The 14,273-nt window shown below is 33.5% G+C and overlaps 1 protein-coding gene across 1 annotated transcript in view; it reads right to left on the bottom strand.

The window, feature by feature from the left end:
* Positions 1-36: 36 nt before the first annotated feature.
* LOC122801235 (mucin-5AC-like) overlaps positions 37-14,273 on the bottom strand; it is a 475,953-nt gene continuing 461,716 nt past the window's right edge. Inside the window, exons 22-23 of the mRNA XM_044070787.1 lie at positions 582-719; positions 37-122 (exon numbers count right to left, since the gene is read on the bottom strand). Coding sequence (XP_043926722.1) covers positions 37-122; positions 582-719 — 224 coding nt within the window. The remainder of the gene's footprint in view (positions 123-581; positions 720-14,273) is intronic.

Here is a 14,273-nt window from a genome sequence, read left to right on the forward strand (position 1 = left end):
CATTCATGGACAGAGTTCACTGTCCCAGATAAAGTGTCATTCAGATACTGCTTGTGAAAACTGACCATATAATTCATGGACAGATTTCACTGTTACAGGAACACTTGCCTCCTCAGAATAACCTACAAGTTATGACATAAACTGAAAAAAATGTAAGGTAATTCTCTGCTCATCATACATTGCAAAATATTGCTGATAATAGTGAGTTCATCTGAAAGTGATAATTTGAACTATGTGAATGTAATGAATGGGACGATGTAAACTAAAACAAACATATAACTTCTGCAACCTTCACCTAGCAGCATTCAGAGATGATGTCACTGTACCAAGCAAAATAAATGAGTTGGCAGAAGAGTTCTCTTCTCAGTTATCTAATGAAAAATTGTTATTAATGTTGCTGAAAAGAAGTAATGGAGCAAAGTCAAATCACTGGATGTTTTTTCACTTGCTATCAGATGCCAAGCTTATTATGCAAATAAGGTTTACATGGTCACTCACATAAGCAACAAAAACACATCTAATGAAATATTAAGATTCAGGCAGTCATGGCAAGCAAAGAAAATTAACAGTAAATGGCTTACGTTGGCAACTAGCTTTGTCAGCCTTGAGTGTAAATCCAGGACGGCAGCTGCACTCGTACCCTTGGGTCACTTCAAATCGATTTCGCTCAGTGCATATCTGGTCACATTTCTTAACAGTAAGGCTACATTCATCAGTATCTACACACAAAGAAATCATAGTTGGATAAGTGAAGAATATTAAAACTTGACATTACAAAAAAGTATTAATTAATTCACTCATTTATTTATTTCATTTTGTTTTCTTTGTTGACCAGGCTTGGCTGACTGGACTTAAGGTAGGTCCCTCCTCAGTGGTAGCCCAGGTGAAAAAACCTCCACATACAATACATAAAAAATTATGCAATCATGCAGACCAAAAGTAAAAATCAAATGCAGTTTTTACAATACAGAATTTATACAAAATATATTGTTAAATTGTGTATATAAATATATATATATATATATATAGGTAGGTACGTATATGTATATATATATATATATATATATATATATATATATATATATATATATATACACAGATCTATGTGTGTGTGTGTGTGTATGTATATATATATATATATATATATATATATATATATATATATATATATATATCCTCAGCATCCATTTATCTACTATTTGACTGAGCAAGTCACTTAACCAGTCATTGTTCCTGGGTCATTCCTGGAAAGGGACTGAGTGTCAGGTGGATCTCCCTGGTTAACAAATGGGATTTCTTTATATTAAAGTACCCAAAGAAAATAGTTTGCAAATTATTTCTCAATGCATGTATTAACAGACTTGTGTAGCTCATTTGCATTTAAAAGAAATCTGAAATATTAAAAAATGCTTTTAACAGTGACATGTATTACAGAGCATGCTTCCAAAAACTGCTTATGTACAGTATAGATGTCAACGAAAGTTCTACAATTTTAAAAAACTGTAACCTATTCCAAAATACGCGACATGTATCTCAAATTGTAGTCCCACAAGGCAGAAGCATATGGAAATGACATTTATAAATGAGACTTACCTAATTTATTTTCTGTATACTGAATAACTGACAAAGTCTTGTAGATAATTTTCATATTTGCGAGACCATTTTTAACACATCTTGGACTTTTAAAAATATAACACTATAACTAAAGACCTTTACAAGACTTAGGACAAGTAGTTGAATAAAATTCCTTATACACAACTTGGCAAACATGCATCCCAACACTTCTACGTCATGTGCAATAAACCACATAATATTTGCTTTCTGAGGGGATAGCACCTTCATGACCACTGGTTTGTTCATGTCCCTCCATGTTTAACTCTGAGTCTGTGGTCTTTCAAGTGAAAAAACTTATTTGCATTCTGTGGTGTTCTCAATATAAAAAGGCTGATGTTCAACTAAAGTGCACTTTCACTGACGGTCACTTAGTTTTGAAGGATGAAGCATTATTTCATAAAGTGATTATACTGCGTGTCAGGCATACTTACCCTTCAATGACAAAGATTCACAAGTAAAACACTGTCATACTCTAAGCCTGACAAAATGTAAAACAGAATACTGAGTTGTACTGTTTCTGTTGAGATAAAGTAATCTCTGCAGTATAATAATAATAATGATAGTAGCACAAAACAATTCAAAAAAATCTCTTGACAAATACATATTTAGGTATGTCACCTTGCACATAGCTTCTCTCCCTAGAGCACTCATCCTCTTGCTATTGGAATCAGGGAACAATCCAGAAATAATCAGGGACACTTTTTAAAATATTAATACCATGAACCTAAGAAATTGATGGAATGAGATAATGTGAATTAATGTTCCTTTTTCTGAAGAAAAAGCAGTCTAAAACATTAATTATTGCCATGGTTTATTAAGTGTAATCTGTCACCTTTTTTCCCAAAATTGCAAGTTTTAGGAGGGATTAAGAAGGAGACCTTCCTCCTTACTTCATTCCTTCCAGTCTCTCCTCCAGAGTCTTCTTCCATTACTTGGTCTACCAGCACCAATATATATCCCCTAACACTGATTCTGGACTGAGGCCAACATGAAACCTATAGACATTCTAGGGTGATTTGTTGGCAACTACTTCTGCAAAGGAGAGGGATTTTTTATATTATGACCTACCCTCTTTTCTCTTCCCCCTCCTGTACACTCATCCTGGAAACATTCAAGGGCTACTCCCCTCTTCATAGACCATGCCTCCCCTCATGGTTTATACATGTCCATTACTCCCTACTAATACCTCAGATGTCCAAGTCTTTAACTGAACCCAGGTCATCAGGGCTATAGTTATGCCTTTATTCCTCTAAGCCATAGTGACCATGAACAGAGCAACATTTTGAGCCAAAAATAGTTTTGCCCTGTGAAAGAAAATGAAAATTGGAAAATCTCCTGAGATTTTTGAAGAAAAATATGTCTTAAGTTTCTTAAGACAGTTGTCTAAACCAATTGGTTTTGATCTGAAATATCTTAACATTATTTGAAACAACAGCTGTAAATCAAATTCCACAGATGGTGAGCTTTTATTTTTTTTACAAAAAAAGTGAAGTCACATGCTTTTATTTGGTTTGGGGGTAGGTATTGTTTTGCAAAATCTTATGTTTCCATAAAAAATATTCTACTTTGGGTATATGAAAAGGTGGGAACCCGAAACACTGATAGCGTTCAGAGCACCAAGGTACATATGTGCACTAGACAAAATTACTACTGCAAAGACCATCATTCTCTGATATTCTAGGGTGCTCCAGTTAGTCCAAGTCACAGATTTTATCAGTGATTCACATTTTTGTACTGTATTGCATTTATTCCTATCTAATTGCTTCAGTTTATATTGCCACAGCAAACAATAAACCTCTTATTTATTAGTTTATCCTTCCAGACTTTTAAACATTAAGGCAGTAGCAAAAAAAAAAAAAGCCTCTACCATTCTTATTTCTCCATCCAGGTAGACCATTTTCCTAGTTAAAATATTCTTGTGTAAATCAGTTCTATCCTTACTATCATGCAGTTAAATGTAATTAATAATTCATCCAAGTTGGTCAACTAAATTCACTCCTTCTAATAAAGACCATGAAGGTCTGCTGTAACATAACATTGGAGGAGCTTGGTATGGTTCATTAACTGGTGGTACAGAGGAGTAATGGTATTCCATTATCTCTCTCTTTTTTAACTTTTTTATTTTATTTCATGCAGACTTATGAATAATCCCATTTTATGAAACAGAAGTTTGCAGTCTTAGTACAAAAAGTGTGAATTTGTGTGAGCGTATATATGTGTGCATGTGTTACTATGATACGTGGCGTGTGTAGAATATGATACATGAGATATATTATACAATGAGATTAACAAACAAAATAAAGTCCCCTAATTTTATGGTATTCAACATTACAAATATTTCATGTAAAGGCCATCATATCTTCCTTTTATTTGTTTCTAATAAATGTTTTGCTTTGAATTACAGTTCTTCAACTCAATATTATGCAGAAATGAAGTTCTGCTTGTGTAAGTTGTATGCTGAATAGGGTTTTACATAGTTTCTATTTGTTTTTTGAATGGTTTGTATTGTGCATGGCTTGTACTCCAGCTCTGTGTGGCTTTTAATGTGTTTTTAAGGTACTATGTTCATTTTTAGTATTAGTTTCAAAATGTAGTGAGAGTTATATTACAATGTGTCAGAATTACCATTAGTATATGTCAGTATTACCATGTAGTTTTGGTTTCAAGTAGTTAATCATATTATATTTAATGATTTCAGACAGATCACTTTTCCTATCAGCTCATTGTGGTTCTATTTTTATTTAATTTTTCTTATTTCTAGTTGCAGTTATATATTTTTATTTGTTCTTTTTATGGGTTTAATTTTAGTTTGTACTTGTTTTACTTTTTCTTTGTCTCTAAGCTACAGAACTTATTAACTCTCACCTCTAAACAGATTAGCAATGATAAGCCCTTCAAACTCCAAGTCATACAAAACCTAATGGACACATTGCTGTGTGCCTGTTCTGCATCTAATTAACCATGGCATCTGTTCAAGGACAGTCCTTATATCCTTAATCACCTGCATTCCCTCTGATTCTGACAGGACCTATGGTACTTCCTTGGCTGCTGAAGGACAGATCCACCCTCATCCAGACTTCTGAGGAGGGGACTCAATCTGTGGCACACATCCAGGACTTCCCACTTTGCACATCTTTCCATGATTTCAGTGATTACAGGGGGTCAGGGATGTAAGATAATCTTTTTATGTAGAGTATATATGTTTTAACAATGGATTATCTTAATTCTTACATGCTCAATGATTTGACCAAAATAAACTACTTAGTAGAATGCATTTTTGTAGAATTTACATGCAGAAAACAAATACAAAGAATTCATTATGTTATAATTATTTTAGCTTACAAGAGTTGATCAAACTTAATGAAAGAGAGAATCGTGAGGATGATATTATTATGGAGAAAGTTTTGCTTTAATAAATTAATTTGTTAAAAACTAGAAGACAGAATTTAGTCTTTTAAAGGCTAAGACAATAGCAAGCTGTGAACAATTAGTATTTTCACCACCTACTAAGGAAGTTTGTACTAGAGAATGGCTAAAAAAAGAAAAAGGAATCTTTCTAAAAAGGAAAAAGGTAAATGTAAGAAGCATTGTAGTAATGCTTCCTCTACCAAGAAGGTTAGAGAGGGTACAAAAGATTCTTATTATTTGTTATAGGGCATAACAAGTAGTGAATCACACTTAGAAGAACGAGACAATTATGGCATTAGTCAACAGCTTTCTGTTACTGTTTCTATTGAAATCTCATGAAATGGTTTGGAAAAATCACATAAAAAAATGATGTGTTTATACCCAGAGATAGTGATAGTGCCCTTAAGTGAAAAGATGGATTTTAGATAGTGTAGTAAACACTACTGAAAAGGATAAACATTTAAATAAAGGTTTTTGTTCTGAAATCCTGCTTTCTAATTGTGTTGTAAAATTCTAATCCGAGATGGAATCTTATGGTCAAATTGAGGGGGTTAGGAAATTTATTTAAAAAGAATATAACATTAAAGAAGAAGAATATAAATGATGAGTGTGAAATTGAGTGGGGTAATATATTTATGGTTTCAGATGAAAGTAGTTTTCAATCAGGACAAGGTATTGAAGATTTAATACCTGCTGGCAAGTGAAGGGTATGCAGAGGAGTCTTTTATTTTAAATAAGGTAATTAAATCATCAAATATAAATGATGAAGTATTCATTTTGGCTGATTCTGTGTTAAAATATGCAGATTTGTAATTGAAACAACAGCTTTATTACTGCATTGGTATTACCATGTTTGAAACTTGGAAATGTCAGAAATATACAGACAAAACTGATGAGGATAAATTCAAAATATAAGGTATTTGTAATTCATGCTGGTGTCTTTGATATGAAGATGACAACATCAAACAACATGAAAAGAACAATATTAGAAATTATTGAACAATTTGAGATACATATGATTATTTGTATTCTATGAAATTTTACCATCAATGTCCTTTATTGACTATTTATTTAATAAACCCCCTTTGTTTAACAACTAGTTGAGATAAATTTCTGTGGTACATTAAGTTTAATTAAATATCGGGAAGACTATGTCAATGATTAGCATGTATGCTCAAGATAAGTTACTTTTAAAAAAGTATGGGACAGCTTATATGTCAAATTTGATAACCGATTACTTAAAATATTTTTAGGGACAACACAAATGCATGTTGTATTAGAAGAACCAAGAGATTTGATTGTCCTGTGAAATATTACTTTTGTAATGCCCGTAGGTTTGGGCAATAAATTTAATGAGCTCACAGGGATGATGTATCAGCAAAATGATCAGATTGTTGTAGTAGCATTTTGGGAGTATTGCTAATTTTAATCTTAAGAATTATAATGAATATGAATGTTTATGAGAAAAAATATAATGGTGGGGGAGTAATGTATGTACATAATGATATTTCATCTACATGTGTACAGTGTATTCCTAACCTGGAAAGTTTGGTTGTATATATTACAGATGATAAAAGTAATAGTGGGACACATATAGTGTTGTGTTAGTGTACACCAAGTTTGAATAAAAGTGCACATTATGATTATCAAATAAATTTTAACAGAATATTATAATATCATAGTATTATATTATTAGGAAATTTTAATTATCCTAGTAATTCTTGGTCTGATTTAATCTGTGCAAATTATTTTGAGAATGAATTTATGCAGGTAATATTGGGTAAAGGTATGTTTCGACTTGTAATAGAAAACACTAGAAGAGATAATATGCTTAATTATGCAGATATCAACAATCGTGCCTTTAAAACAATAATGCCTCTTGGCCAATCACATCACAGAGCCATAAGATGTGTTTTTAAATTTAAGATTAAAACTAGTAAATATAGGCAAAAATTTAATTTTAATCAGATTGATTACAATCATTTAATATATAAAATGCTTATGATCAATTCCAGAATATTTTTATCTTCCAGTGTTAAATTAACATTCTGTATATGGGAAAGAAAAAGATCTTTGACTTTTTCATGGAATAAGAATTTATATAGGTTATTTTGAAAAAAGAAGAGACAGTGTAATACCTATAAAAGATACCAAAAAAAAAACTGAATGGAGGTCCAGGAACCACACAGACCAGTGTCCACCACTGAGATAATTGTAATATAATTAAAAGCAGTCAAGCACTTTCATCTTGCATCAAGACTTCTTCAGAACTGCTGAAACACATCAAACTGAATCTGCAAATACTATAATTGAACCATCATGTGATTGAAACCAACCAACAGAATAAAACTCCTCCCATACACTGAGATAATCATATATACAAGAAACAATGAGCTGAGTCTGTACTTTAAAAACAATCATGAAAGAAAAATACTCAACCTTCAAAAATACAATCAACCCTCCAAACTTTTTAACTTTAAAATATGGGTGACAGGATATCGAATGCTGAACAGCATTGACAAAGAGCTCCATACACTACCTCCTAGATGAACAATTAAAATGTTTTTTGATAACAAATTTCTTGTGTCTGATAAAAAATGATTCACATATCAAAGTGATTACACTTGAACATACCTTTAGGTCTGCTTGAGCTTGTGTTGCCCCTTTTCATTTCCAGCAGGTTCTTAAACATCCTACCTTTCCTTAAGGCAACCTTTGGTTTAACCCCAAACAGTTCAATACCCTCATTCATACTCATAACTACCAGCCAATATTTGTTCACCACATCCACAATATCATAACTGTTGGTAGAAAAAGTGATAATCATTGAATGCTCATATGGTACATCAGATGTCTTCTTAACATTGATTACATTCCCTACCATTACAGAACCATGGTTAGAGCTATCATGAATTAGAAGCAAGGGTTGGTAAAAAAACCCTGGTCCTTTTTCATACACTTCTTCCTTAATAGGTTCTATTAAATCAAGTGGGTACCCCCTTTTATTAAGCATGTCCAACAATTTGTCCAGCTCCAAAATGAAAGTGGCATCATCAATAAACGCATGTCAAAAAAGATACTTTTGACCCAATCAAGTCCCTCATTATGGGGGATCACTGAGTACAAGTTTTGGACATCTAAGGTCACTAGGATACACTCATTGGTAAACTTAAGCTTAGATAGTCTGGGTAAAAAAAAACAGGAATCCTGGGATACATATTATAAAAAGAGGATTTAATTTGCTGAAGCAGAACAGAATTGATATTGTTGATGCATAGTAATAAGGAAACTTTTGAATAAGAAGTCGATGACAAGTCAAGTGTTAGGTTCAGCCCTGTATTCATCCTATTTAGTATATTTGTAGCAGATATTGCATTGTGTACAGGATCACACACTGGTTGGGCCCTTTGCAGTATATTTGTAACAGGTAGTACACACTGCACACAGATTCAGACATAGGTTGGGATGTATTCTTTATATTTGTATCAAGTATCACACTCTGTACAGGTTCAGACCTGGCTGGACCTTAATCAGTATATATTGCACCAGGCTTAGTACTGTGAACAGGGTCACATTTGGAACAGGCACTGCTAGCATTGTCGCCTCACAGTAAGACATCCTGTTTGATTCTCAGCTAGGCGTCTTCTGTGTGGAGACGTGAATGGGCATACCCGTTAAGGTTGTGCATCAGGGTCGCAACTCGGCATTTAAAAATCTACTGCCAATCATTAGCGGACCAGAGTTCCGCTGTGGCGACCTAACTGGGAAAAAAGCCAAAAGACACAACAACAACAACAACAACAACTACTGAGTGTATTTATATCAGCTGTAGCACTATGCATAAGCTCAGACCTGCTTTGGGCTCTAATCAGTAAACTTATATCAGATGTCTCTCTGTGTACAGGTTCATACCAATGGGCCCCAGACCTTTCAGCTGTACATGTTTTGGAGGCATGTATTTATTTTCAGGATTGATTTTTCCCCTACCAATAATGCACCAATTTTTGGAGGTATGTTCCTATTTTCAAGCTTAATTTACCCTTTCATATGATTTTCTGAACCTCTATCCTCAGCACACATGATTTTGAAGCTGTTTAACCAGACTGCATAAGCAAAATATTAATGACTTCAATAAATTAAAGAAAGAAAGTACAAAACTTATATTGCCTTTTTTCATAAGCAAAAATACTTACTATCACATGATATAAAATCTAGTCACATGACAATTAAATCATCACCTCTTGTAATGTTTTAAAAATAAAATCAGCTAACAAAATCAGCATGCAATATATGTAGAAATATACCTAATGCATAAAATAAGACATTTTCAAAGTTTATACACAGAAGCACATATATACACATGCATATATAACATGCATGCTACTGCAGTGTTATAAACCACATAGGCTAAACTGAACTAATAACTCAACAAATGTGTATATTGTGCTCATCTAAATAATGGTCTGGACTTTAATTTCAGTCTGAGGGCCCCATTTAAGCCATGTCCTGACCTTCAATTTCATGTTATTGCCCTGAGCCTGACTATCCATCTGGCTTCAAATTCTTCAGTCAAATTGCAAATATCCCCACCTCTTTACTCACAAATGTCCTACCTATAGCTAAAACTTGAAATTATGTGTGGGACTGGTGTTAACATGAGAGAGCATTGATTTTGTTCACTTTGTTTATATAATATATATGCTCATGTATCCTTTCTTTCAAGGTTCTATCAGTTTTTCCCACATAGAATTTCATATATTCCAAGCAGTGGGCTAAATGAACAATATTCACTTTCACATGTGGCATGCACATTAAACTTATACATTCTCTTCTGATCTGGATGGTAAAATTGTGAGCTAACATCTATGTAAGGACAAAAGGAGCATCTACTACTAGGTCTAGTCCCAGCTTCTTCATTTATACTTGGCACACTCCTTGGGAAACAAAGGTGTCTCCTTAGAGATTTCATGTTCCTAAATAGAAATTTAAGTTCGGATCTATCAGCCTAGTAATTTCTATATCTGTTGTTAGAATGCCTCAAAGTCTACAATATCCATATACAGACAAACATTATTCGAAAAGCTCAAGGGTACCTTCAATTTCATGTAATTGCCCTTATTGTCATCCTTTACACTAGGCTTATAACCACTGAAAATAGGGTTTAGTTTTCGTGTCTCTCATACTCATAATTTCTGTAACATTAGTTTGTATTTCTCTCTCATTGTAACTGTATCTTTCAACTCCCTTGTAACTGTATCTACCTGCTGTTTAAAATCCTCATCCCTTACATTAAGTCTAGAGGCTCTAAATATCTGGTTATGTACCACATTTCTGAAAATGTAAGAAGGATGCATAATATCTTTGCTTAATAAATGATTTAAATGGCACTCCTTTCTATGGAGTTGTGTATAGAAGTTGAAATCAACATCTACCTTTATAGCAACATCCAAAAAGTTTATTTTACACATAAAGTATTGAAAAATTTATAATCTAACTCCACCATTCGACAAAACACTGAAGAAGAGTTTCTACTCGAAAGCTTTGTTTTGCTATTCATGCTGTCTGTATTCTGAGTCACTAAACTTTTGTCGAATGGTGTACTTGGATTGTGTTTTTTTTCATTGGATTTCTGACTGCTTTTTATCCAAGTCTTTTGATTTGCTGAAGACCTGTTACTTTGGTTTACACATAGAGTATTTCAATGTGAATGCTATCATTAATATATTTCTCAAATTCTCATAGACTGGCTTCTGTGCCTTTCCATACAATAAACAGATCATCTACAAATCTTCTAAAAAGGAGTACTTGTTGATGAAAAGGGCCCTACAACAAGTGTTCTAACTCCCAAACTGCCATAACTGCATTGGTGTAGCTATTGGCACATGATGCACCCATAGCTCCGCCATTGGATTGCCAATAAACATTGTCTCCAGCCAAGAATACATTATTTTCAAGTACTATGGCTAGTAACTCACATAATATTACATTTTCATTATTAAACTGAAGTCCTTCAGAAATTGCCCATTCAATGTTTTCATATAGGAATTTAATGTCAAATAATCTTTCTTCCCTTGCATAGCAAATTCAGTTTTTACAATCACCTGCATATTTATATATCCAGAATTATTTACTCTTTGGGATTGTTGAAAATACAGAACCTTGAGGTACCCGTGATTGTACAACAATAGCTTTAAATGACACACTTCTAAATTTTACATCAATTGAAACATTTGGAGGATGTGAATAGAAAATTTAAAAAATAATATTCTCTGTTAAAAATATGGGTTATGAAGGCAGATGTGGAAGATGAAAGCTTTATTCTAGTGTTTATAGAATAATAAGATGAAAATTGATACCTGATTTAATGTGCTTCATCAACCTGCTTTACAATCAATGTTAACATGGAAATTTGTATGTGTATAAGAAATTCATCATAGTAATATGAATTTTAAGAATTTTAAAATAAGGAGAAAGCAATCTTATGTAATTAATTTCATGGTAAGGTATGGAATGTATACCAATTAATATTCATTTAAGTAGTAATTTAAAGTTTAGAAGTTTTTACTAAATAGAGGATATATTTAATCTAATGAATCAGTGCTCCATTTTGGCTCAGGCCTGAACATGCAACTATAAATTTTCTATTAAATCTCTTATTCCACACCACCTCTTATTTCCTGGCACAGTTTTTGCTCAAATCGCCTTTTTATCTTAATCTATAAATTAATTACTCAGTGTGAGGCTCCGCAAATGCACTATTTCTGTAATAAATTTAGCAGTAAAACCCGCACAATCTGTTATTGAAGAATGTCAACAACAATCTTATGCCCAAATTGCATTTAAATGCTATGGATTATTAGAATTGTCATTTGAGTTTTGTTCCACAAATGTACTATCTCTGTTTGTTACTTTTGGAATATAACTGTCATAATATGTTGTTAAGGGAATGAATAGTTAAGAATACATTTTATACTTTTAACTACTTATATTTTTAATTTTGTGTGTTTTGAAAAGGTTTTTTGTTTTGTTCAAGTAATTATTCCTATTTACTCCAAAATTGTTATTTTCATAGTATGTAACATGTGTTTATTGTCATAGCTTCATGTTGGGGTTTGGTAAAAAAACCCTGGTCCTTTTTCATACACTTCTTCCTTAATAGGTTCTATTAAATCAAGTGGGTACCCCCTTTTATTAAGCATGTCCAACAGTTTGCCCAGCTCCAAAATGAAAGTGGCATCATCAATAAACGCATGTCAAAAAAGATACTTTTGACCCAATCAAGTCCCTCATTATGGGGGATCACTGAGTACAAGTTTTGGACATCTAAGGTCACTAGGATACACTCATTGGTAAACTTAAGCTTAGATAGCCTGGGTAAAAAAAAACAGGAATCCTGGGATACATATTATAAAAAGAGGATTTAATTTGCTGAAGCAGAACAGAATTGATATTGTTGATGCATAGTAATAAGGAAACTTTTGAATAAGAAGTCGATGACAAGTCAAGTGTTAGGTTCAGCCCTGTATTCATCCTATTTAGTATATTTGTAGCAGATATTGCATTGTGTACAGGATCACACACTGGTTGGGCCCTTTGCAGTATATTTGTAACAGGTAGTACACACTGCACACAGATTCAGACATAGGTTGGGATGTATTCTTTATATTTGTATCAAGTATCACACTCTGTACAGGTTCAGACCTGGCTGGACCTTAATCAGTATATATTGCACCAGGCTTAGTACTGTGAACAGGGTCACATTTGGAACAGGCACTGCGGTAGCATTGTCGCCTCACAGTAAGACATCCTGTTTGATTCTCAGCTAGAGCGTCTTCTGTGTGGAGACGTGTGAATGGGCATACCTTCGTTAAAGGTTGTGCATCAGGGTCGGCAACTCGGCATTTAAAAATCTACTGCCAATCATTAGCGGACCAGAGTTCCGCTGTGGCGACCCCTAACTGGGAAAAAGCCAAAAGACACAACAACAACAACAACAACTACTGAGTGTATTTATATCAGCTGTAGCACTATGCATAAGCTCAGACCTGCTTTGGGCTCTAATCAGTAAACTTATATCAGATGTCTCTCTGTGTACAGGTTCATACCAATACTGGGCCCCAGACCTTTCAGCTGTACATGTTTTGGAGGCATGTATTTATTTTCAGGATTGATTTTTCCCCTACCAATAATGCACCAATTTTTGGAGGTATGTTCCTATTTTCAAGCTTAATTTACCCTTTCATATGATTTTCTGAACCTCTATCCTCAGCACACATGATTTTGAAGCTGTTTAACCAGACTGCATAAGCAAAATATTAATGACTTCAATAAATTAAAGAAAGAAAGTACAAAACTTATATTGCCTTTTTTCATAAGCAAAAATAAATGATATTGTGAGGTAGATTTTTGCAATATCATTCATTAAAATTTCATACTTTTTTGATATTATGCTTGTATGTCTACTTTGATTTATCATTCTCAGTTTTTAAACATGTTGCTCAAGCTGAATAATATCGCACAAACATAAAGGAAGTGAAAACTGCTATGTAATATTTTGTAGTACAGTTTTATAATAATTAGATATCCAGATTTTTTGATTGAATGTCTCTACTTTTCAACAGGCTTTTACCTATTTTCAATGGCTACACATTGAGAGGTATGCTGGGCTCTGTTCAGTATATCTGCATCAGATATCATGCCGTGTGTAGTTTCAGTCCTAGATTACACCCTAACCAGTGTATTTATATCAGGAATTGCAGTGGATACAGATTCAGTCCTTAGTCTGACCCTATTCAATATATTTGTATCTGAATTTGCATATTTGTACAGATTCAGATCTGAGTTGGTCTCTGTCCAGCACATTTTTATCAGACATTCCACTGTGTACAGTTTCAAACTTGAGCTGGACCCTACTCAGTATATTTGTTTCAGGTGTCACACTATTTACAGAATCTACAGAGCTGAACCCTACTCAGTATATTTGTTTCAGGTGTCACACTATCTACAGAATCTACAGACTCTACAGTTAAAGTCCTGGGATGCACCATATTCTGTATATTTGAATCAGGTGTAACACTATGTGTAGCTCTGGACCTGAGCTGAACCATAATCAGCACATTTGTATCAGATGTCACACTGTGTACAGGTTCAGACCTCAGCTGAATGCTATTCTGTATATTTTATTAGGCTTTACACCTGGGTTGGACCATGTTCAGTATATTTATGTTAGAGATTGCACTGTGCACAGGTTC

Source organism: Protopterus annectens, chromosome 4.part1 (assembly GCF_019279795.1).
Source record: "Protopterus annectens isolate FY-2018-M chromosome 4.part1, PAN1.0, whole genome shotgun sequence".
Classification (NCBI taxonomy): Eukaryota; Metazoa; Chordata; order Ceratodontiformes; family Protopteridae; genus Protopterus; species Protopterus annectens.